This window comes from Brienomyrus brachyistius, chromosome 6 (assembly GCF_023856365.1).
Source record: "Brienomyrus brachyistius isolate T26 chromosome 6, BBRACH_0.4, whole genome shotgun sequence".
NCBI classification, from domain to species: Eukaryota; Metazoa; Chordata; class Actinopteri; order Osteoglossiformes; family Mormyridae; genus Brienomyrus; species Brienomyrus brachyistius.
The window spans coordinates 16409499-16433694 of NC_064538.1; the positions used below are offsets into that span (position 1 = coordinate 16409499).

Genomic DNA, 24196 nt, shown 5'->3' on the forward strand with positions numbered 1-24196 from the left:
AGGGGTGTCGGGTTTCTCCTTTTGGATCAGCTCACAGGCTTTCCAGAGGCTGCACTTTGGTTCTCAGGGTACACTTGAGGACAGCGCCCCCCCACCCAGAAACGGGGCCCCTAGTGTAGTGTTGGGGGATAATGGACCTGAAACATCTGCTTGTCTTTATTGTGCAGAAGAACATTATTAACAGTGAACTTGGCACCTGCCATCTGGCGGTGTTCTTACAAGTGGAATATGCTGGAAACCATTATATATCTTAGTAGTCGGTTTTGGGTTGTATTGTTGTAGCCAAGGTTCCGTCATTCTTTCCCGTCTATTCTCTTTTATTTATTTGCTGACGCTGAGATCTTGAAAGGGCGACTGCTGCCATCTAGTGGCCTTTAGGAAATTTTGCTTTGGATTGAAATTTGAAATGGCATCCTTTGTATATTATGGAGCTCCTTATGTATCATGGTGGAGAAAACATCTCATAGTAATTCGTGCTCTCGAATTTATATTTCGGGCTCTCAAGTTAGTACTGTAATTGTAATTGTAGTGAGTTCTGCTCACCTGAGTTATTTCAAAAGTATTGCTATAACTAACTTGTGCACACAAATTACTAACTTTTGCGCAGAAATTATTATGAGAATATTTTTCTCTCTCATGACACCTAAGGGGCTCTGTAGTTTATCTAAAGTGAAACTGTACATATTTTACATGGGGGAAATAAATGTAGATGAAATCCTACAAATTACAACTTACCTGTGCATGGAGTAGTTATGTATGCAATGCATAAAATTTAATATTGAGTAGCAAAATATGGATTGATTGAAATGTATGACCTTTAACACCTAGCTAAGTTGTCTGCATTAGTTAAAGGACTTTAATGATTATGTGGCATTAGCCTTGCTGACTAGCTTGCTTGGTACCTTTTTGCTCATTTTGCAACCTATGGAAGTGGCTTTCTCGTCTCCGTCTGTTTTTATATGTAAGAGCTGATCCAGCGGCTGATCGGTTCTGTTACTGACACTGTTGGTGAAATCCCAGTGATGTCTGTGGACGTGTCTCGCCATCGCCGTTCACCTTCGCGCAAACCTTCCTTTCGCTTTGTGTTCTTGGCGCTTCTGCGTTGCGGTTCTGATGCATCACGGGGGTCGGCATGAGAAATTGAATCTGGATTTGTTTGCGAGTCGACGCGAAGGGCAGCTGATGACACACAAGAAGTTTAGTAACTCATAAATGCATAAAACATATGTACGGTACAGGGCGTCTGGAAGACGCCGAGCGTGTTTACTGCAGCCTCTCTCAATGATCTCACAGTGATCTGTTTCTTGCATTTCTCGTATCTTTTTGCCTCACTCTACTCGCATGCTCGCAAGAGGACCAAAATATTTTACCGTTTTTCCAATTCAAGGGGGGTCTACGTCCCTAACTCCCGTGATCTGGATGGATCAACTGTAGCCTTGCTGCGCCATATATCTACTTTGGCCAGTAGATGGCGCCATTCTCTGTCATTTTAGTGTCACTTCCTGCACAGTAGTAGGTCATTCTAGAGTTTTATTGTCATAAGCATGGTAAACAAGTAGTTTCGCTGTATAATGAAATTCTGACTTTGGACATCCTCCTTTCACCACAGAAAATAGAATAAGAATATGAGTTAACATAAATACGTAAGAAATACACTGGTAAGGTGTCTCTGTACGTTTTCAGAGTTAGGAGTGGTTGGTAGTGTGTACAATGACCTTGCACTATAATCACCAACCACTTCTACCTTATTCTATTTTTTGTGGTGAAAGGAGGATTTTAAGGAGGATTTCTATTTTAATGTTAACTGGTTATATCAGAATATAGCAGTTTTTTTATTATTATTTATGACAATGAGCCCTCCTTGGTAAGTGGTCAGAGTAGTTTAGTATTGAATAAATAGCTGAAATTGAACTTAAAATACCTGTTGAAAGTGGAGCAGCATGTCTTGTGGGACACAAGGTGGGGGGAGGAGGGTGTAGCGCTGTCTGGGAGATCTCGCATCCTCTTAGACAAGGGCCGTGCGGCAGTAAGTCAGTCGTTCCATGTGCATGGGGGAAAAAATGTTAGGCGGTTGTCCGAGTAACGTAAAGGGAAAACTGAACAAGCTCTGAAGTCCCCCCCGCCTACTGTAGGTCTCCGTAGCTATTTTCAGCTAACGTTAGTGGCGGCTAGTATCTGATAGGCCTCAATGGACGTTTGTTTAGTCAAGTGAGCAGCTATTCAAACGGACCATGTTTCAGGAAATATGTAACAGTTATTGTTTAAATGGGACACTCTGGCATGTTCCGGAAGGCCGGGCCATGGAGACTGCTTCAGCTCACGTCAGGGGGAGGGGTCGCACTGTTACTCTATTGTTATGGCTGGACTTGCTGATGATGATGATGATGATGATGTCCCCCCCACTCATCCCTTAAAAAAATGCAATAAAGGTCACGCAATGTTGGACCTTCAGTGAGTGTGTCTCTGCTTGACAGGATGGAGGATTATCAGCTACCTGTCTGTCTGTCTCTGAGACTAAGACTGCATCCATGAAGCGGTGAGAACCTGCACTGACTATAAGGCGTCCTCATGGGCTTGATTAAGCATTTCTGTTTTAGAGTGTCTCCTGAGGTGCTTGGGGGGGGGGGGGCGGGGGGGGGGCGCTAGTTAGTGCTTAAGTGCTGAGTCATGTCTCGGAGTGGGGGGGTTGGGTGCCATGAGCCTAGGGGTGGGAACGGCTGTGCGGTCCCATCTGGGGCCACTGCAGACTCCTTCCCTGGGGGTGGGGGCTGATTTGGGAGGGACTGGTCCTGCTCCATTCCCATTTTGGCTTGTCTGTAGTAGGATCTTCCGGAACCTTCCATGTTTGGCAACAAAGTTGATCTTTTTTTTTTTTTTCTTTTTTTTTTTTTTTTTTTTTAATTAAAGCATGAGTCAGGAATTTACTCGCCCAAATAAAGTAAAGCTAACTTACCCCCCTCCCCATACTTAATCACCGCTGACTAGGGTGCGGCCTGGAAGTTGAGAATGTTGGGGCAGGCTTAAAATTGTTTGGATGAAAGTGTATACATGCATTCCTTATTAAATTAAAGTCTGTAATGCGTCCTCATTAAGCAATTATGGTCACTAGAAATTGCTGTACTTCTCCGTAAGTTGACAAAAACTTAACTTTGGACTGGTGCATGTCCTGTTTAGTGATAAAAGGTGGAAAAGTCATTGAATTACGCAAACCTCCCGGAATGGAAACTTCTTCCCTTTTGTGTGAAGGCTGCACATATTGGAATATATGGTAAATGTGGCGTCTGCGGGCCATCCAGGCCGTGTGAGCCACCGTTCTCAGAAAGACCATGTAAATAAACTGAAGTTCACTCATAGGAGGTTCTATATTAGGCGACTGCTCAGCATTTCAAAATTGCATGTTAGACGCTCAAACAGGAATGCAAAATTACCCTCGTGAAGCCTTTGAAATTGAATTTCACTGCTGGTAATTACGACTAGCTCAGCTCAGCTCAGCTCTAATTACCAGCAACTGTCATAGGACACCACAGCCCGAGCTTTGGCTGAAGTTCTGGGGAATTCTGCCAGTGGCTGGTTGGTTTGATTCTCCATGACTGCCTCTCAAAATCCCCCCCGCCCCCACCAGACTTCCTCTCAGCCACTCCAACCTTTGATCGCTGAAGACTGAGTGTCCTGGGTGCGACAATGCATTTTTTTTTTGGGGGGGGGGGGGGATTGCTATATTCGAGCCAGCTTTCTGGACGATGGAGGACAGAAACAACCGCCCCCACCCCACCCATGCCCCCAGCTGTGTCTGCCGGAGGTCGTGTTACATATCCGGCTAGCGCCGCTAGCTGGCTGCTAGGTACCAGTACATAATGGCTTTCCTTCAGCGGGGGTGAGCCCTTTTGTTTGGGGGCGTACACGCATGAGTGACACACCTGTACGCTGCATTTTTTCACCTTCCCCCTTCCATTTCTCTCTGTTTCCTTCTACCTCCCAAATGGTGAAACCACAGGAGGATGTGCAGGGAGCTATGGAGCAAAGGCGGGCTCATGGCATAAATGGGCAACAGTCATTGGACGGGCATTTTTACTCGGTTAAAGGTAACTCGATCTCTTAACGCTTCGCAACAGGCCTTGGGAAGGTGTCAGACTTGGCGTGACACTTCCTCTTTGGATGGCCAATTTATCCCGTTTACACAAATCTCAAAAGGCTCCCACCTGTTTTCTGTCTCGCTGTGAACCCCGGACTTCACCAAGTAGCTTGACACGCTTGGAGTTACCTGCAGCAGTGGATGGCAGTAACAGGTATTGAAGCTGTCGAACCTGGCTGTTTAAACCCCTCCCCCAAAAAATGAGGCTGTGGGCTGGGTTTTTGGGTCTCCCCTGTCCCCAGACCACCAACGTTGCACAGCAGGACCTGCCTTGGTGTTTGGAGCTATGACATCGGCTCTTCAAATACATCCCTCTGAAAGGCACATTTTAAAAGTAATGGGGACGCAGGTGAAACACCCCTCCACCCCCCTCCCGACTTGGTGCTCCCTGAAAAGCTCTCTGTGTGTGACCGGGAAATCACCACCGCAGTTCCCCTCCCACTTGTTCCAGAGAGGTGACTGTTGCATGTCACGCCCCTGTACACCATGTGTTGTTAGCCGCCGGTTGCCATGGCTACACATGTGGGTCTTGCCCCTCCACCCTCTGTATGGAAACATGGAAATGGATTCAGTGCAGAACAGCCTGCATTGGCGGCCCTCATAGGCACCAAACTGCGGCCCCGGTGCCGCTTAGTGCCCAGCCCTCTGGCTTTGTGGTGGCTTAATGGTTAGGGAAGCGCACTCATAATTGAAAGATTACAGGTTCAGATCCCGACCAGCAAGGTACCACTGAGGTATCCTGAGCAAGGTACCACCCCCAAGCACTGCTCCCCGGGGGCTGAATTAGCTGCCCCCTGCTATGTCACATTGTCACATTTGGGTTAAATGCAGAGAACATATTTCATTGTTGTGTGCTGTGGTGTGTCAGCAATGACAATCACTAAATTCAATTCTGTGTGCTACCTACTGATAGCCCTTTCCCACCAATGCAGTGCTGCTGCCAGTTAACTTGTGTCATGCCTATAAAACAGACTTCGGCCTGGTTCCTCAAAAAGACTGTTTTCCACTAGTGCCATGCCGGTGCTGACTGGAAGCAGATTCTCAGGTGGTGCTTAAGGAACCAAGGAACCAGCCTGCATTTCCACCGGTTAAAAACAATAGTTATAACAGGTAGTATGCACACAACGACACGCAAGTAACATGTCTGAGTTTAATGTTTTTTTTGACGGCTACTTTTTTTAGTATTTTTTATTACACTACTCTTTTACTTTGTAGCACTTTGAGATTGCTAAAATATAAAGTGCAATACAAATAAAATGTATTATTATTTATTATTACTGCTAACTTAAGCCCTGGTTCTTAAGTTAGCATTAGTCAGTACATTCTTTTTTGCAAAACGAAAATTCTTTTCGCCTACCCCATCATGCTCTTCTTGAGAGACAAACACATGCAGGTGAGAGCAAGCTTGGGGGTCAGCCAGCATGCAGCGCCCCCTGGAGCTGGGGTTTAAGGGCCTTGCTCAAGGGCCCAGGGGTAGGATTTGAGATGGTAACATTTCTATAAAAGGGAACAGAGAACTAACCCGCTGAGCCGCACACTGCCCTTCACTGTTGGCACAGTCCTAATTGCACAATCAGTTATTTAGCTACGATATTTTTTATTAATATTAATGGGGGACTCTGATGCCCTTTTTGGTTCTCATTGCTGCATTCTGTCAGTTGAATTACTTACTGTCCCAGACTCACTCTGCAAACACATAAAAAAAAAAAAAAAAAAATTATTTTAATTTTTTTTTTTTAAAGGCTTTGCCCTTTCCAGGCCACAGTTGTAAATAAGAAACATGTTCTTAATCTGTCTTGCCTGGTTAAATAAAGGTGAATAAATAAAAAAAAAACATAAAAGGGAATCTGTCACGAAAACCAAATAAATGATGCCATTTTTCCCTTTCTGCAGCTGCTGCTGCAGCATTAGGGATGGGTGATGGAGGTGTTGTAACGCGTGTTCATGGCTGCACGCGTGCGACATCCTGATGGAATGCCCAGGGGAAGGGCACACCTACTCAACAGGGACTGGCATGCCTGGCGAGACGCGTCACGGCTCCGGAATGACACCGGTATTATATGTACGGAGCGCCACTGATGGTTCGCGTTTTATGGTGACGCGTCTCAAGAATCTGAGCGATTTTACTTTCCATTGTATAACTGTCCGGACTCTCGGTGAGGGTATGACTGCAGATGGCTGTAGTCAAAGACAAATTATAATGTTTTATGGGGCTTACAGCTGCTGACATAACTCACTAATTTTTCTGCCAGGAAGGACTGAAAGGTTAAACGGATCCCTGTGTGTAGAGCGTTATTTACACCCTCTACAATGACCAGTCCTGGAAAGCTGCTTGCTTACTGGGGGTCTAAAACCATGTTCCCACTCAAGGATTATAACTATTTTATTTCAGGCATAGAACATTAGCCCACGCTGGCGATGACTTCATTTCTGTGTGCCTGTGTGTGTAAGAGAGAGAGACTGATGCATGAACTTTCAGACTCTTCAGCAACTCTAGTGTGATGGTGATACCATCCTATAAATCCATCATCGAGGCCTCTTCTGTTTGTGAAAAGATGACTGCAGAATTTTCGCTCATCTGTGGAATGGGTACGGCAGGCTATCGCACATGATTTATTAATAACGATGGTGGCTGCAGAGGAATCTTAGGCACTGGAAAACCCTGAGAGACCCGTGGGTGGGGATCACTTGCCTCCCATTAACGTGAGACGCCCATCCCGCCGTTTTAGGGATTACCTGTCCAGTGAAATGAGATGCGGTCTTCTTGGAGGTTGAGATGGGAAGAGCCAGATACTTGGAGGTCAAAAGGTTCCCCCCCCCCCCCAACAAAAAATATTACCCGCATGCCCATCCTTGAGTGTCAGACAGGTGCTGGGACAGGCATATGGAGCAGCTGACTAATTGCATGCCTGCCATGTGCTGCGCGGCTTTGCTGTTACAGTGGTCCGTCAAGTGCATTTACCCTCCGCCAATGAAAGGCACGGTTAATATTTAATGATGCTTCCAATAGTGGGCTAGATTGGCCCGAGGTGTGTGAGGACTCTGTGACTCATGGGCGCGGCGGGAATGGACGGTGGTTCGGAGAGCGAGACTCTCTGCCAAGCGTGACACTGTGCCCGCCTGCAAGCGGTACTCACTCTGCCATCACCTCCACGCATCAATACTCCCTGATCCTGTAAAGGGGAGCCAGGGGGTGCCATCACCTCCCATCTATGCTCTGAGAACTTTGAGTCCAGGTGGTCTCCCATCACTGCCACTACCTGAATTTTTCAGACTGAAGCCAGGCTGGTTGGTGTAAAGTAGACTTCTTGTATGAATGGGGTTTCCCTGTTGCCATTTTGGGGTTTTGGGGTGCTTCCCATCCCCTTGAAGGAGCATGATGAGACTTTATCATGAGAATGGTCCTTTGTGTTCCTCAAGTTGAAATGATAAACTAAAACTAAACAAGAAGCCAGGGAGACTGCAAACTGCTTACTAATTGTAAGTTTACAACCCACCACATCCCTGTTCCCCACCAGCCTGCTATACTTACGGCTCTCAGGGTCTGAGAAACATCTGGCATGGCTTGTACAGGAACAATGTCTGACTCTTCTTTCAGACTTTCACCAGCTTTTTCCACTAATGTAGTCTGAATTAGACTTCAATTGCATAGTCATGCATTGAAACTTGAAAACTATGTCACGATAACTGTTCCTTTCAGCTCTTACTTACTCAGTAGTAGTAAGTAACTCTCAGAACTTCTCTAAGTGTCACTGAGCTGTCTGAGATCAGGCTAAATGGCACCACAGAAACTCTTGAGTTCCTCATGGGTTGTCCCACCATCCATGTGCTCACTGTGTGGCTGCCTGTTTTACTGAGGTTTGTGTCACTCAGTGTTCAATGTGATGCTTTCGTTGAAGTGCAGACACTAGTCACCGCGGACGAGATTTCAGTTCCTTTGTATAATAGTGCTTCCCACGGTGCATTGCATTGTGGGTATCCACAAGCTTTCTGATGATGTGATAAGTCTTTATAACGTGCAATGATGCACGATTAGCCTAACCTGTGTTCATTGCGAGTTTTTCTACTTGTCTATTCGCATATGGTAAGCTGGGCTGCATCTTTGAGCCGAGGAACCAATCACTGACTGCCTTCTGCACCCCCTGTCCCTCAGGGTCCTCACATAGCGTCTGTCACCCTGGCGGCGTATGAATGTAACTCCGTGGACTTCCCCGAGCCCCCTTACCCCGAGCAGATCATCTGCCCCCAGGACGAGGTGGTCGGGGGAGGCATCTCCTTGTGGGCCATCATCTCCAAGGTCCGCCTCGAGGCCTGCATGTGGGTGAGTTTTTCAGTCTTCCTACAATGTTTAATTGACCAACAATATCATGGTAATCTGTGAAGGTTGTCTGTTCAAATCCCAGGATCAACAGAATGATGTCACCATTGGGCGTCTGAGCAAGACCCTTAACCCCCAGTAGCTCCAGAGACTGACTGACCCTGCTTTCTATATGCCGCTCTATAAAAACATTGGCTAAATGTGTAAATGGAACAAGCCATCACTATATCATATCTATTTAAAAGACTCATATAAGGTCAGATAGGTGTACCTCTACAATCTGTGCAGTAAAGTGTTAATTTTTTTCCCTAAAACTTCCAATCTCTTTTCATAAGTGCTCTTGTTTGCAGAAAATAAGGTTTTGGCATGTTGATAGTTGTTAACCGTGAATCGGAAAAAGTAGACTCAACAGGGAATTAGGATTTGTGTCTGACGCAAGCCGCCAGTAGATGGAGGCGCGCTGTGTTGTCGTTCATGACAGGCAGAAAAACCCGCCGTCGTCTTTTACTCAGAAATGATTGTCTGTTTTCAGTTCTGGTCATACTGTTTTTTTTTTTTTTTTTACCACATTTGAGGTAGTTATTGATTGTGTCTGCCTTGTGACTGTGAGAAGCGTGTTCTGCCACATACCTCAATGGAGGAAGAAGCACTTCCCTTTTAACGGACGTCATCGACTTCTTGAACTTCGCTAAACTGAGTCTGCAACTTCTGTTTGTGGGACACTGTGTAGCTCTTGGGTTTTGAAGTTTGTGTTCCGTGTATAACGTACCAGTTGGTATGCCCTTTGGTGTGTCACATTCGTCACATATTCCCCCACATCATGACATTGACCAGAACACAATCATCTGTCTGAACTCGCTCTGTGCGACAGGTGTGTGATTTACATCATATTTATTTAGCAGAAGTTTTTATCTAAGGTGAGATACATTTTTCAGAAAGTAGGGTCAGATGGTCCATGAAGCAACTACGGTAAAGAGCCTTGCTGAACAGCCCAACCAAAGCATGACCCTGGGATTTGAATTGGTGACCTTCCAGTCACAGGCACAGTCTTAACCCGCTGAGTCACAAATCATCCCTGTAAAATGTAGTTGAACTTACAAGTCATTGACAGAAATGCGGACAGTGGGGATCAGAAGATCATCAACTCCTCCTTTCAAATGTCAGAAATGGCAGAGGACAGGTTAGCCATTTGTGTTTGGTACATGCCCCCCCCCCCCCCAGCTGGCACCAGCTGCCATCGTCGAGGATCAGCAGCCAGCCCACACAAAGGGTTGGCACACCTTGTGGGTAAACGCACTAAGGCAGCCGAAGCAAAACAAACTCCATAGACACGCCTACCCCCAAAAGGTCAGCTGGAGGCTGCCGTGAGGAACTGCCCATTTCTGTGGCCGTCTGCACGGCCTCCATTTCTCGGTTAGTTTTTAAGGTTCTGTTTCACCCAGTGCTAGCAGAACTGTCATTGGAGGGTCATCTGCAGATGTGGCGGTTTCATGTAAAATTATATACACATTCAAAAATTTCTTCCCTAACCTGTTCACCCCCCCCCCCCCCCCCAGCAAACAAAAGTGGTGTCTTCCAACGCTCCAAGACAGGTGGCATAGTTCTGCCTCACACCCCGCCCCATAGTCAATGCACCAGCTGCCCCGGCTATTAAGGCCTCAACCGCCCTGCTTTGCATCAAAGCACCTTGTGTGTACAAGGAACTGGGAGTGCAGATTGAGGCAGCCTCTCCCACGCCCCTCTCTTCCGGGGCGCAAGACATCATCCTGATGGACCTTTTCCCAATTCGGCTTTGTTTGTTTGGTAAGCTTGAGAAGCAGATTGGTGGGAGTATGTATTTGTTTTTCCTCTGAGGTACTCCTTCCAGTGTTTTGGAACACCCCCCCACCCCCCCTTCATCTACTGTCCGTCATCCCCGCCGAGCAAAGAGGCCCGTGCTTGTCACTCGAGCGAACATTAGCTTGCAAGTCCAAAGGCGGTCCTGCCAAATTTCGCCAATTGTTTTGCGGTTTTTCTCTAATTCATTTCAGCATTAAATCCTGATCTGCCTGATTACCCCTCCTGTCGTCTGGCCAGCTTCCTTTCGTTTGAACTTTCAGAGGGAGAAAGAGGCGGGCGATCCCACTCGGCTGAAAACACTGCCATTTAATATATGAAAAACTGTTCACAAGTGGCCCTTTCCGCGAGAGCAGCGGCCTGTATTTATTGACCATATCTCGCGCACTATAAATTCAGCCCCTTCCTGAAGCTGCTGAACGGCTCTGTGTGAGTGTTTTGGTTTATAGGTAAGGCAGGCTGTCGTTCGGGTCGTTTCTGATGTCAGGTTGGCACCTCTGGAGAAAAGCGCACATCCTGTACACAATCCCTAATTTTGGAGGCTTCCTCTCCAAGGAGAAACTGCGGTCTATGGCTGTTGGAATGTCTCTTTACGCTTGTGACTTCCTTTACCTGTGGGGTCAGGGTGTCACCTGGCTAGTGCCCGATGACGTGGCTGTGTTCACACCTCTGTTTCCACTTCGTCCCTATGCCAGGGGGCGGGCACAGCCATCGGGGAGCTGCCCCCGTACTTCATGGCTCGTGCGGCCAGGCTCTCGGGCACCGAGCCAGACGACGAGGACTATGAGGAATTTGAAGAGATGCTGGAACAGGCTGAGAGCGCTCAGGTGAGTTTGTCCCACAGTATGCACTGATCCCACAGTCCCAACATTCTGACCTGATCAAGCACCCTGGGTTAAAAAAAACAGTAATGAACCAATAAAGATCACTGGTGTCCCAAAGGCTCTATCCTCCAGTTCCTACCCTCCACCTGCCCCACACACTGTGCCCTGCTCTCCTTTCCCCGTAATCCCATGATGCACGGGGATATCATGTCCACCCATCACCTGACACGGCGCGGTCTCCCGGATGCACCAGCGAAATGCTTGCTCGCGTAATTTCCACCCGAAGGACCTCTGGCACAATGTGAGGGTGTTTATGTCTTCCGGGACATTCCACGGACGTCTCGGCACAGGGTGGACAGTCCCGAGTGTCTAGACAATGAAGTGATACAGCAGAGCGGTGACTGAAAAGGAAGACGAAGAAATTTGTGATCCTGGGATTAAGGCCGTCGCCTATCAAACTGCGGCTTAGAGCACATTGTCCATTCAGTGTTTCTGAAAACAGCATCGAGTGTTTTTTTTTTTTTTTTTTTTTTTTTTTTGTAAACTTCTCAATCAGCATTAAACATCATCAAAATCCCCCTCTTGACACAGTTAATCTGAAATCGATGTCATCGTTTAGAATGTGGGAAGTTTTCATTCGCCTTTGGTAAACCTGAATTAAGAAATAATAAAAAATAATAATAATAAACACGAAAACAACAAAGCAACAAAACCTTGATTTAAATTTTCCACGGCCATCTCTAGCGTCCCATATGCTGCAGTCTTCGGACGAGGAATCGCGCAGCGGCGGCAGGCGGCAGCGATCTTATAGTCTCTTGCGCACACGTGTGATGCGTCATTTGGGGCTGCTGTCGGGTGGAGGGATGGGGGGCTAAAACCATACCTGCAGTCGATTCCAGATGCTGCTAACGTTAACAGTGGTTCCCACCACCCGCATCTGAAAGCCAGCTGCTGATATTACAGGGGTATAGCCGTCCTCATGTAAAGAGCCCCTCTGTTAGCACAGGCTGCCTTCTGGGAACCCTGTGGACCCTCCGACCCCCAGAACATAGAGGACCACCTTCTAGACAAATGGTCTCAACTTATCCCTAATTTATTTCCTTTAATTACTTCTAAGTGCTGGAAGTATGCCCCTCCCCCCCACCCCCATGCCCATCCTCCTCTCTAAGTCTTTCTCCTCTCCAGCATGGGAATGTGTGGTGGCGGGATGTTACAGAATGTTCCAGTGCCTTCTAGGAGTTGAGCTGTTGTCAGTAGGCGCTGCCTCCTCCATAGAACGGTCTCCTGTCCTTGCTTGTGGATGGGTTCTGGCAAGCGCTACTGATTTGTAGCATCCGTGAGCCGTTCAGTCGGGGGATGGTGCTTGCCACCTCTGACTTGTCACCATTGTGATCGATATGTGCTGGTGGGCAAACTTCAAGAACTTCCCAGGGAAAAGGTGTTTGTAGTTCATTTGTTCAGAGTGATTTTTTTTTAAAATACTTTTTGTAACTTTGAGATGCGTTATTTTTAATCTTCAAGTCTGGAAGGATGGGATTAACGTTATGTTCTCCATCATCCGGATTGTTTAACTTCCAATATGTGGACTCAAACTTGCTTTTCAACCTTGTTTTTTTTTTTTTTTTTGTACATACTAGGTTTATTTATTGTTTTAGCAAAAATGGGACATTTAAAATGTGCGTTTTTCTGTCTATGAGTCAGGATGGGAAAATGCCCACAGCGACCTGTGGCTGGCAGCTAAATCATGGGCACGGGGAGGATGGTATCTTCGGGCATCTGAACACCACAGCAAACTTAGGCAAAAGGCATCAAGACTGAGCATTTTAACATGGGAATTTGCTGCTTTATTTATATGAAATTAAACTTTAATTTCCCTCTGAAAATCTGGTGGCACACAAAAAAATACATATACAAAGAGAATATCAGTCAGTGTTAGGACATTGTTTTAGGACAAGCCTGCTGTGTCTGATATCGCTGAGGGGACGCCCATCTCCCGAATTTGGCATTACTTCCAGTACAGAAGAGGTTAAGTGTCTGTGAATTGGCGACTGCCAACTCCCAGGATCGGGAGCGAGCGCACCCAGTCCTGGGCGTGTGCCCGATGCGCTTGTCCCCCTCCGCCGAGCCCTTGCCGACTTGTGGTTTGCCCACGCGGCTCACGTGACTTCTCTGAAGGCTCCCCCCCCATCTCCTCTTTATTTCCAGTAAACTGTTTGAAAGGGGGGTGAGTCAGAGTAAAACCAGCTTCCTTTTAACCGCAGCTTGTTAAAGAATTTGTCAACGTGGACTCTCCAGGGGTGCTTATTTATTTTTTGTCCCCCCCCCCCCCGCCATGGTAGAATTAAATGTTCTTAGCCGAGGTTTAGCTAAGATATCACACGAACCGTGCCGGTCCAGTGTCGGTGGAACCGAAAGCGAAGCGCTGCGGTCTGCTAAGAGTTAACGGCCCGAAAAGCTGAACGGCCCCTTCCGTGAAAGGCTTCATTCAGAAAATGTCGTGTGGGTGTCGGCTTGGTGATATATGTACGCGTTATTCTTAACGAGCAGTTTACCTCCCAATTCCAGCTGCTCCGTCGCCTCCCTGTTTTACATGTCTCCTCCTGCTCAGCCTCAAACATTTCCAACATTAAACGGAAAATCTAACGGACTGTTAAAGATTTCTGCGTGTTTATATATATATGGCACACATTCTTTTCATATATATATACATATATATGTGTGTGTGTGTGTGTGTGTGTGTGTGAAAGAATGCGCGTGTCCACCTGCGAAACATTTCAAAATTTTAAGGAACGCTGTCCTCGGCTTACAAGCCGAAACGGGTTCACAAAACAGGTTTCAGGATTACGATATATCATTAAAAGTGCGCAATTTGTCCATTTGCGTCATTCTCCATCATCTCTGTGGTGAGAGAGCGGAGTTTGCATTTAAAGTGCAGGATCTGCAGTTTGTACAGTAATTACAGAACACCCATTAAAAAAAAAAGCTTTAGCTTAGCAGCCTCACCATTATACCTCAATCTTGATTTACAAGAACCTGGGTTATACTTGGAATATTTCAATAGTACTAGTATTTTACAAGTACCAAAGTAAAAAAGCTATGATCCCCCAAATAAATTAATCTGTGACTAAGCTTTTCAGATCATGGTAATCACACTTCCATGCTTTTAACGGTTGTCTGCTGTTGTCAAGAGCTGCTAAATGTAATTGCCTTTAAGCCCATCCCATAGGAATGGACCTATTGCCAACTTAGTAATTTTCCATGACTGAGAATTTCCAAAAAAAAGAGAGGTTTTTGTTTTGGATTTTATGTGCACATCTGATGTACTGTTTTGTGGTTCAAACCAGATGAAAGAGGAGCTTTGAGATCTTGATAGTCAATCATTAAGTTCGCTGCCTTGCTTTCACCAAACTATTCTATAATCCTCCCGCTTCTCACTATCCATTGTAATGAAACCTGTCTATGGGAATCACATTTGTTGATGAGGCAGCAATAAGGTATGCTTTGTGTCTTTACTTTTCTGCCCCCCCCCCCCAAGATACCACTGAATTCTTGCTCTAAGGATTTTTCTGTGCCCCCCATGTGTCTCCCTGCAGTAGCTTTCATTGTTGAAAACCAGCCCAGAGAGGTTTTGTCATAAACCACACAAATTCCAGCCGACGGACTGGCATCACCATCATTGTGCCCCAGATCAAAAGATTTCAAACGTCTGAGTTGCAATGAAAACTGAATTTTGATTGGTTGTCATCTTGTGGCAAAAATTCAAATTTGAACCAATGAGAGTGATTTCAGTTAAGCCACTTCAGAGTAGAATATTTCCCTTGGCTAAATGTTGATTATTTGGGAAAAATAATCTTTACAAGAGCCCTTCATGTCCATATTAGGTTTAAAGATTCTGTGAAACTAACACATTGTTACACTTGCCTACTGTGACTTTGAACTTTTAAAACAGTGAAGTACATTTTAAAAAACCTTAAATTTCCCCCAATTTGAGAAGGAAGTGATTTTGCCAATCTTTAATTACAATGCAAGTGATAACATCAATTTAAATATGTTTATTTTATAATTAAATGTTCATTTGCTGCACTGATTTGAAAATTGAAATTTTAGTTTAGTAGACAGTTTAGCGAAAGAGAAATATGTATTTTCATAGCTATTAGTCTTGTAATTTAGTCAAATATGAAAATATGCCTTAGTTTATTAACAGCGTTAAATTTATAGATCACAGAAATGTTAATTTTCGTATTTAGTTTTTGCCTGTGGATAGTTTCTGAGATTCCTCAGTTATTGTACTTCATTAAAAAATACTTTGCAAGTTGTGTATATGATTGTTAGTTATTTTTTTAAGATAAAACATGTAAAATAGGCATTAAGAACGATTAGATTTGTCTTCTATTAAAGATCAAATCGATTGTCTTGGTGCTAAATTAATCATATTTAACATTATACTGCTTTATAATAAGTTGTAGATTATTCACAAATTGGAAACCATAATTTAAAAATTTGTATTATGTAAATTGTATTTTCCTTAGCAGTTCATACTCTACAATTTTAGATTTGATATCATTTTGAAAAATATGAAAACAGAAAAAAAGATTCGGAAGAAAGCGTGATTGTTAAAAAGCACCGCAGCCTGTTTAAAAATATTAAACACTGAAAGAATTCATCCTTGATAGCAGATATTATCCTTATAATTTAAGGCTGAACATGATTCTTCAGGCTTTAATATTGCTATCACACAGTGCTTACCTTCACAACTGTCCTTGTAATTAAGCCTTAGAATATTTTAGAGGTATAAAAAAATTACCAAATATAAAATATTGGTTGAAATGATTTTTTTCCTCCATTGGGGCATTTATATCTCTGCTTTTTGGTTCCAATAATGCAGACAAATATTCCTTTAACTTCTTCCAGCAATATTTTTCATTTGTCATGTTAACCCTCCTCTTCCCAGCAAAGGTAGATTAAGGAAAATTCTGTGCCATTCTTAGAAGGGAAAAAAACTACTACTTTGTAGAGCTGATGGACACAAGGGAAACATGAAGAATCCGTAAGGTTTCTGACTCATTGGAATTATCTGGGAGTCTCATCTTGTCTGTTGTTCTTTATTCCTAAAAAATAATGGATTTGAAAACCTTCTGTGTTGGGTAAGTAACTGAAAGGGTCAATTATGTTTTGAGAATTAAATAAAATTGCTTCTGTTAGTAATGAGAAAATGATAATGACTAATATTGATTTTACAGGCACAAATAACAGGTTATTTTTTAAGAGAGAATAAATATCTTTGTTTCTGTCTCAGGGTGATGCATGTTACGGCTGTCATTCGCTAACAATACAGTATCTTTGTCCTGATTTTGTTTGTCAGTATTTTTAATTCCAGTTTATAATCCATTTTATTTAAACTGGGGTATGTGTTCTTAATGTAGAAATGTTTTTTCTCCCCCCTTTGGGGGAGGGGGGGGGGGAATAGGCACATTTTCTTTTACCTTTTAAGGTTATTTTACATACCTGTGTCTTATGGTAATTGGAGGTGGATGAACAAAGTATAGTCATGTAAGCAGTTCTTAATGTCTCTTGAATAAAAAAATACTTCTCTCCCCCCCTCAAAGGTGTTAATACTGTTTTTGAATTAAATTTTGTCATAGTTTGTTCATTTAGGTGGTCAATTTCTATTTGAATATTTTCTTCAACAAGAAATCTTGAACTGAACTGTGTTAAATGATTTATGTTATCTGTCTGTTTTGAGCAGAAAATTTGTTAAAAAAAAATAAATCTGTTCTAAATTACTTTTCAGATTAGTGTAGAAATTAATTTTATCTTCTGTTACTGTTATATTTTGGGTGTCGCAAACATTAAAGCAATGCCTTTCAGCTCTGTCTCTGATAAATATGCAGTTTGCTGATGAATTAATTCTTGCAAATACAGTTCACAGCATTAAAACAACATCCAAAAAAGGAAAATTATTCTTTTCAAAATCGTCTTAATTTCCTTTTAAATCCTCCGATAGTTTTCTTTAAACTTTCATAACTATCGGAGGATTTAAAAGGAAATTAAGATGATATGCTTTTAAAAATAAAAAAAGTTTGTATTGAATTTGATCAGAATTATAGAAAAATACTAAATATTTTTTAATTAACGCATAAAACTGTTATTCTTTAAGTAAATATCTTAACCAAGAATATGTTCTGTGTTCATGTAGAATTTTACTTGATTCTTTTTGTTTTTGTTTTAAAACATTAAAATAATTTTTTTCTGAAAGTTTAAACAAATAAGTTGCGATCAATATAATCAAATAAAAAATTGTTTGAAGTTAAAGTTGATAAAACTGAAGTCGTTCTGATTGAAAAACAACTTGATTTTTAATTTTGGGACCCATTATCTAGAGAATTATTTAATGGTATTTCTTTCAAATACATATGGTTTGTCACAATTTTAAAAATCTTTTTACCCTGTATTTGAAAATATCTCTATTTTTAAATGTCTAAATCCTGCTCATTTTCCCATTTTCAGGACTTTGTAACCAGAGCGAAGCTGGCAGTCCAGAAAATGGTCCAAAAAGTTGGATTTTTTGGAATTCTAGCTTGTGCCTCCGTAAGTAGGACTTTCATAAAACCTGTGTGATAAGACTGACAATACCTGTAAAAATTCACCATTCCTGTGTAACGGCATGAGCAGGAAATGGATAAATGTATGCAAGTTATGATTTAGAATATATGTTTTGGTAATTCAGTTTTGGTCTACTTGTATTAAAATGTTGTGTATTGTGGTGATGATGGATTATAGCTACAATGCACATTATTTTAATTATACGTCTGTAACAATTATATGTAAAAACAAATGGCAATTACCAATTTGGGTTATTTATTTATTTGTATTGTCGTATTTTCAATGATACTTCCACTTCAGATTTTAATGTGACCAACTTGCATAAGTTCAAAATTTGATCAAATTATTTGAAACACTGTTTGGACATTTGTATTAATTCAGCCTATATATGTAATTTTAAACTAAATACAATTGTATTTGAGTGCTTGGTATCTTTAAGCCTTTTTCTATCTCTTTCTGGTCTTTTTCAGATCCCAAACCCCCTCTTTGACTTGGCTGGGATAACATGTGGTCACTTTTTGGTTCCGTTCTGGACCTTCTTTGGTGCAACACTTATTGGGAAAGCCGTTATTAAAATGCACATCCAGGTGAGAAAGGTCTCCGGCATTCTGTGCTTCCCCAGCTTTCATTTTGATCAGTGACCATTTTGTCATCTTTCGGCCACAGGTTGCGCTTGAAATATATACATGTACAATTAAAAGCCTGTAATTTTCTTTTTTTATTATTAAAGAGGATGGGTTCCTCATTTAGCTCTCTATCCAAGCATCTTGTTTAAGTCATCAATCTGGGGGGTGGAGGCATGACAGACTCACCTCCCCAGAGGAGCCATTTTGTGGAATGAGTCGTCCATTTTGTGCAGGCAGCTGCAGAGCAGGGGATGCGGCAGGAGGGACCGTTATTAAGGAAATGTTTCAGTGATTAGGCAGTCGGGATTCGGAAAGTCAGTAGCCCTTTCAAAAATAAATACTTGGCATAGTTTATGGAGGGGGGGGTGCTCGGGTGTGATGTATAATCTGGCTGACTTGTACGTCGCATCGGACAAAAGCATCTGTTGAATGAGACGCGTAACATGTTGTGGCGGAATTTACATTACATTGTATGTACCAGTGTTCAAGGAATCCCCTAGAATAGAGTATTTACCAAAACCATGAAGTTCTCTGTCTCTGCTTTACCTCCTCAAATACACACCCATAAAATGAGTGAATGTTTTTTTTTTTTTTTTGCGCAGGTAAAAATTGAAGATTGGCACAGGTTAGATTTGATAAATCGGAATGTTTTATTTTGATACCAAATAGGCACAAACCTTTTAAGTCATTACTTTAATGGCTTTTGAGATGTTGGAGTACCCCTGACCTGATGTGTGGAAACCTTGCTTTCATTCCCATGGGGGATAGTGGGATTTTACTACCAATTTCCTGAAAATGATGTTTTTCAAGCTTCATTTTTTAGCCTAGTTTAGTGGGTTTTTTGTGGGCTTCTCTAGGTAAACTGATTGAACTCATTGAACCAATTTAAAATTGTTGCATTTGAAATGTGCAAGGACAAGGCACTGGTTGGCAAAATGAGTAAGAAAAATCCTTGATTTTTGTGGGAAAATTAAACATAACGTTTCTGTACAGTGCACTTATATACAACATAGTCATGAGTATTCTCTTTGACTTGCTTTAATATCACTTATGATAAACCCATTTGTGTTTTTCACAAAAAGAAATCTTAGCAGTTCTTGGCAAAATATTCCGAAAAACAAACAGTAAACCATGCAATGTGCATGTATGAAATGCAGTGTCTGGGGAGAAGGTTATCTATGGGGTTCTCAGGCTGTGAGCTGCTTAACTCCGAGTGTCTGTACACCCTTGGTTGTGGGTGAATCCTGTGGGCTGCTTGGAAAAAAATGCATCTATGGAAACTGGGTAGCCTTGATTTTTTCCTTTCATGTTTTTATCATGTGACATTTTTATAGACATTGTTTCTCACACATACACACACACACACACACACACACACACACACTCTCTCTCTCTCTCTCTCTCTCTCTCTCTCTCTCTCTCTCTCTCTCTCTCTCTCACACACACACACACACAATCTTGTACTTTTTTTGTACCCCCAGAATAGTGCATATTAAGAGAAAGATTTACAGTAAACAGTAATAAAACAATTTTTTCCCCACAGGGAGGTCTTTTTTTTAACCCTCCAACAGAGTATAGGGTGTAGTAGGGCTTAGTTCCGCAACAGTCACTCAGAGGTGTATTTACACACAGGTGTGCACAGAAAGGTGATATGTGTGAAACGATACACCGTTTTCATTGGAATTACATCCCAGGCTGCGCATTTCTTTTCTTTCTTTTAAAGAAAGCAGGTACTAGGATTTTTTTTCATGTATAGTTAATTGGGTCCATAATTTAATTATGAGATTAATTTAGAGGGTGCAGATGATATGGATAGGATACCTAAAGCCTGTGGAAATGACTCAGTGTTTGGGCCGTTTCGGTTTGGCCACGCTGTACGGCGCTGACTCCTGTTACTTCAGAGCCTCAGGTCATGCCAGTTATTGGCAGGTTCAGACCCCTAATAATTTGATTGAAATGTTTCACTGAATGGGGTATCAGCACACCTGGTCTTCCCGGTCAGGCATTAATGATACCACAATAATACATTGGCCTCCCACCCAAACCACACTGGGGCTGGTGGCATTTGTTTACAGGGCATTCTAATAATTTTTATTGTGCGTATGGTAAATAATTGTAGCATATCTAACAAGCTTCTGCAATGAACCTGATGATGATTAAATACAATGTGATACGATGCTGATTATATTTAGCAAGCAATGAGTGTGTGTCTTTGAGTGTGTAGATGTTACTCTGTGATTTAGCTTGATTTTCTTTCCTGGGATTTGTCGCAAAAACAAGGAGACCTTTTGTTACCTTTGTTGTTAATCTGTGATTCACGTTTAGTCATCTTGCTGACAGGATGGAGAGTAACGATTGTTGTCTGGTCTGCAGTCAGTTTCTTCAATGTAATTTTTGATCTGAGGTTGATCTTCTGCAATGCTTCAATATCAATGAATAATGGTTTTTGCTGTGACTGGCAGTTTTTCCTGGAACAGAGAAGGATAAGATTACAGCTAATTATTAAACGGTTTAGAATAAGGTATTTGATTCTTTTTTGTTGATCTCTGGGCATTTATAGTAGGTCTGCATATTTTTACCATACCACCAAGCCATTGATAATGTGGCAAATCAGCATATATGTCCGCTTTCATTAAGTGGGTGCGCCACCTCAAATACTATAGTATGTGCTGGACATAATTGACATTCCTACCATTGTCTCAGAAATAACAAGTTACACCATGTTCTGGAGTTTTGAATCAAAATCTTGAGAATGTAACTGAAAGCTCTCGGTTGAGATCTAAAAATGGTGAAAACGATTCATTAAGTAATATATTGTAATGAAAAGGGAACTTTTTGTCAAATGAGTATTTTGCATGTCCATTGTCTGTCTTTAAGCAAAAGATGAAACAATGAACCTCTGTAGCTTGACTGCAGTTTTTTCCCTTACAGTCACACAGTCTGACTGGACAAAGACTGAATAAATGATTCCCGTTAACCACTTTGCAGGAGTGTGTCATAAATAGATCTTATGAGAAACATTTGCTTTAGAAAGACCCCTTGATGGCAACTCATCACGGAATGTGTAATCAAAGATTAATGAGTTATGTTCATAAAGCTTAATGGTCAGTTGCTCTTTCTCTTGTCCAGTCTGGCCGTGTGACTAATCAAATTTTAGGAATGTAGACTCAACAAGTAAATCACTGGTCTTGGTTTTCTTTTCTAGACAACGTTGCGTGAGTCTGCTCACCTTTTAACCAGACACTAACCCCCTCTGTATTTTTGGTGTTCCCATGTCCTCCCTGAGCCTAATGAGTTGGCGGGCATGTGTCATGGACCTCAGACCTCTTTAAAGTTCTCTTCAATGACAATGTGTCCTCAGCCTCATTTCTGTCTTGCTAATTTTGAGGGTATCCTATAATTGGCTGTGAACAAATTTCCTGTGAACTTGACATCTATACGTCTTGAACTTGACATCTATATGCTTGACCATTTACATATTTTTCTCTGTTCTCTTTCTCTCTCCCCCCCCCCCCCCCCCCCCCCACCCCACCAGAAACTGTTTGTTATCATAACGTTCAGCAAGCACATAGTGGAACAGATGGTGTCCCTGATCGGGTGAGTAATTCAACTACCAACCTGAAGAAGTAGAAGGGGAGAAAGAGGGGGGTGGGCAGCCCACAGTCTGAGATGAAAGAGTTAATGGGAGCTGAAGGTTGAGACGGGGCCTCACATCCTCCCTTTTTTGGTCTTGCCTCAGTGTTGGGCGGGAAACTGTGCTCTTTCAAAGTCTGCTGGTGGGCGGAAATTGTGATGTGAGTTGACGATGATGAAGCTGGTTAGTTCAAGGACAATGGAGAGCTTTTGGCTTTTTTTGTGGCCATCTCTCCATGAATGAGTTAGTCTGATCGGTTTTTGAATGGGGTCATTTGACTTATAAATATAGAAGCCCGTAAGCCCGTGCCCAAGGTCCCGTGGTGTGCAGAGTCATGAGCGTTGATTTGGCACATTTATTTGGTTTCGTTGTCCCTCCTACCACGTCTTTGTCTCAGACACATGTGCCACGGTGACGGCACAAGGACGCGGTTCATGTTGTGGATATTATGTGAGATCTTTTGTTCCGGACGCGTGGCGTGAAGATGCTGTAAAAGGCTTAGACACATCGCTAACAGGGTGTCTCAGAGGCCCTGCAGGAATGACCCATTGATAGGGGACAGCTGGCGCGACCCTCACTCAAAGGGCCTGTCCAGACCTGTCTTCCGTCCTGTAGGCGCGTGCGTCACGGCAACATGTTCTGCGGCTTAGCGCCCCCAGCTAGGCCCCGTGACACCTCCCCCCACCCCCTCACGGGCCCTGGATGCCTGGGATGACGACTCCTCTGTAACGGCAGTGTTACGAGTATGGTCCTGGAGAAGCAGGCCCACAGCAACAGGAAGTTTGGCCTCGCACCTGCTGCTGGGTGTGTCGCTGACCACATGCTTGCGTAGGAACTGAGAAAAACGATGCTGAAATCTCAGGCGGAGATTGCATCAGCTTAGTCTCAGCCTGGTTCCACCTTACCCCCCACCCAACTCCAATTAACCCCCAGTGAAATTTCTCTCTCAAATCAACTGTATTTTTTTCAATCATGCAATGGAAACATTTGCTACACCGTTAAGAGATTAAATGCAGTTATCAGTGATACTTTATCAATCCACAAGATGTTCATTTTATTTTTTTATTTGTTTTTTTATTTTCCTCTCCCAGTGTGTGATTAATTCTGTCAAATGATAGTGGTTTGAGTCAATGTTTTTGCCGCCGCTTTTTAAACTCTTCATTTTCAGATGCGGTCATGAGGTTTTTTTTTCTTTCTTTCTTTCATCATCTTCTTCCCAGAGCTGAGTTCTTGGGTCTGATAAACCCATTGAACCGTTCACTGAAACTCGTACATTTGCGTTGATTGACAAGTTTCTGTATTTGTCAGAGGAGAACTTTTTCTCCGTTCTGAAGTTTCCCCTTTACAACTTTTTAACTGTCAGTTTCCTGCATGTGGCCCTTCTACCAAGTTGCAAATCTCTTGGGTTTTGCTTCATTGATGCACTGAAGCTCTAACCTAAATCCACTGTAGGACTGATGTTCTCCTTTTTAACCCTTCAAGCACCAACCCACATTTACACTTTTTCCACATGATGATCCCCCCCCCCCCCCAACCTTGTAAATTTAGTACTTCAGTTTTTAATCAGCTGAACTTTGACACTCCTGTACTCATTTATCTATAACAATAACCCTGGTCTTTTAGGTCTTTGTCTTACTTTGTCTTCTGTAGTACGTTCGCTTTTGCGTTGGTTGAGCAGTAAAAGTTTTGAAACTGCCGGTTATTGTGATGAGTCTCACCATCCTGCTGTTCTGCTGCGTGGTGCCTCAGAGCCACTAAAGCTGATGATCTTGGTGACCACTGCAGATTTTTGCACACACTGTGTGTGTGGACACAATCACTTACATGAATAATAATCTCTGAAAGGGCTTTACTTTTGAGCTATCACTCATCACGTGAAGTCATCACTGTGTCCGTGTGCAGTGTGGAAAGGCATTGATTCTGTAATACTCTAAAATATGCATGCTCATCTCATTTAACTTGAAGAAAGTGAATTGTTGAGTAATTAAATAATACTGATATTTCACATTTCTGTGCGTGAGCTGCTAATGACCTTCACTGGTGAGTCTTGTGGCAGCTGTATGTTTTGTCCCTCTATTTTGACTCCACTAGAACATATCATACAAAAGAACCATGGATCTCAATAGAAATGGAAATAAATTATCTTTATTGTTAAGTTTCTCAATTAAAAAAGAACCTATACATGGTCCATTTTCTGAGATTTTTAATTGTACTTCTATCTTA

At 42.8% G+C, this 24196-nt stretch overlaps 1 protein-coding gene across 5 annotated transcripts in view; it reads left to right on the forward strand.

Moving 5' to 3' along the window:
* Nucleotides 1-24196, forward strand: part of vmp1 (vacuole membrane protein 1) — a 44799-nt gene that overhangs the window by 7568 nt on the left and 13035 nt on the right. For all 5 annotated transcript variants that reach the window (XM_049016564.1, XM_049016563.1, XM_049016568.1 and 2 more), the window contains exons 6-10: nt 8286-8453; nt 10982-11113; nt 17618-17698; nt 18184-18300; nt 21875-21936. In XM_049016564.1, the coding sequence (XP_048872521.1) occupies nt 8286-8453; nt 10982-11113; nt 17618-17698; nt 18184-18300; nt 21875-21936 (560 nt within the window). The remainder of the gene's footprint in view (nt 1-8285; nt 8454-10981; nt 11114-17617; nt 17699-18183; nt 18301-21874; nt 21937-24196) is intronic.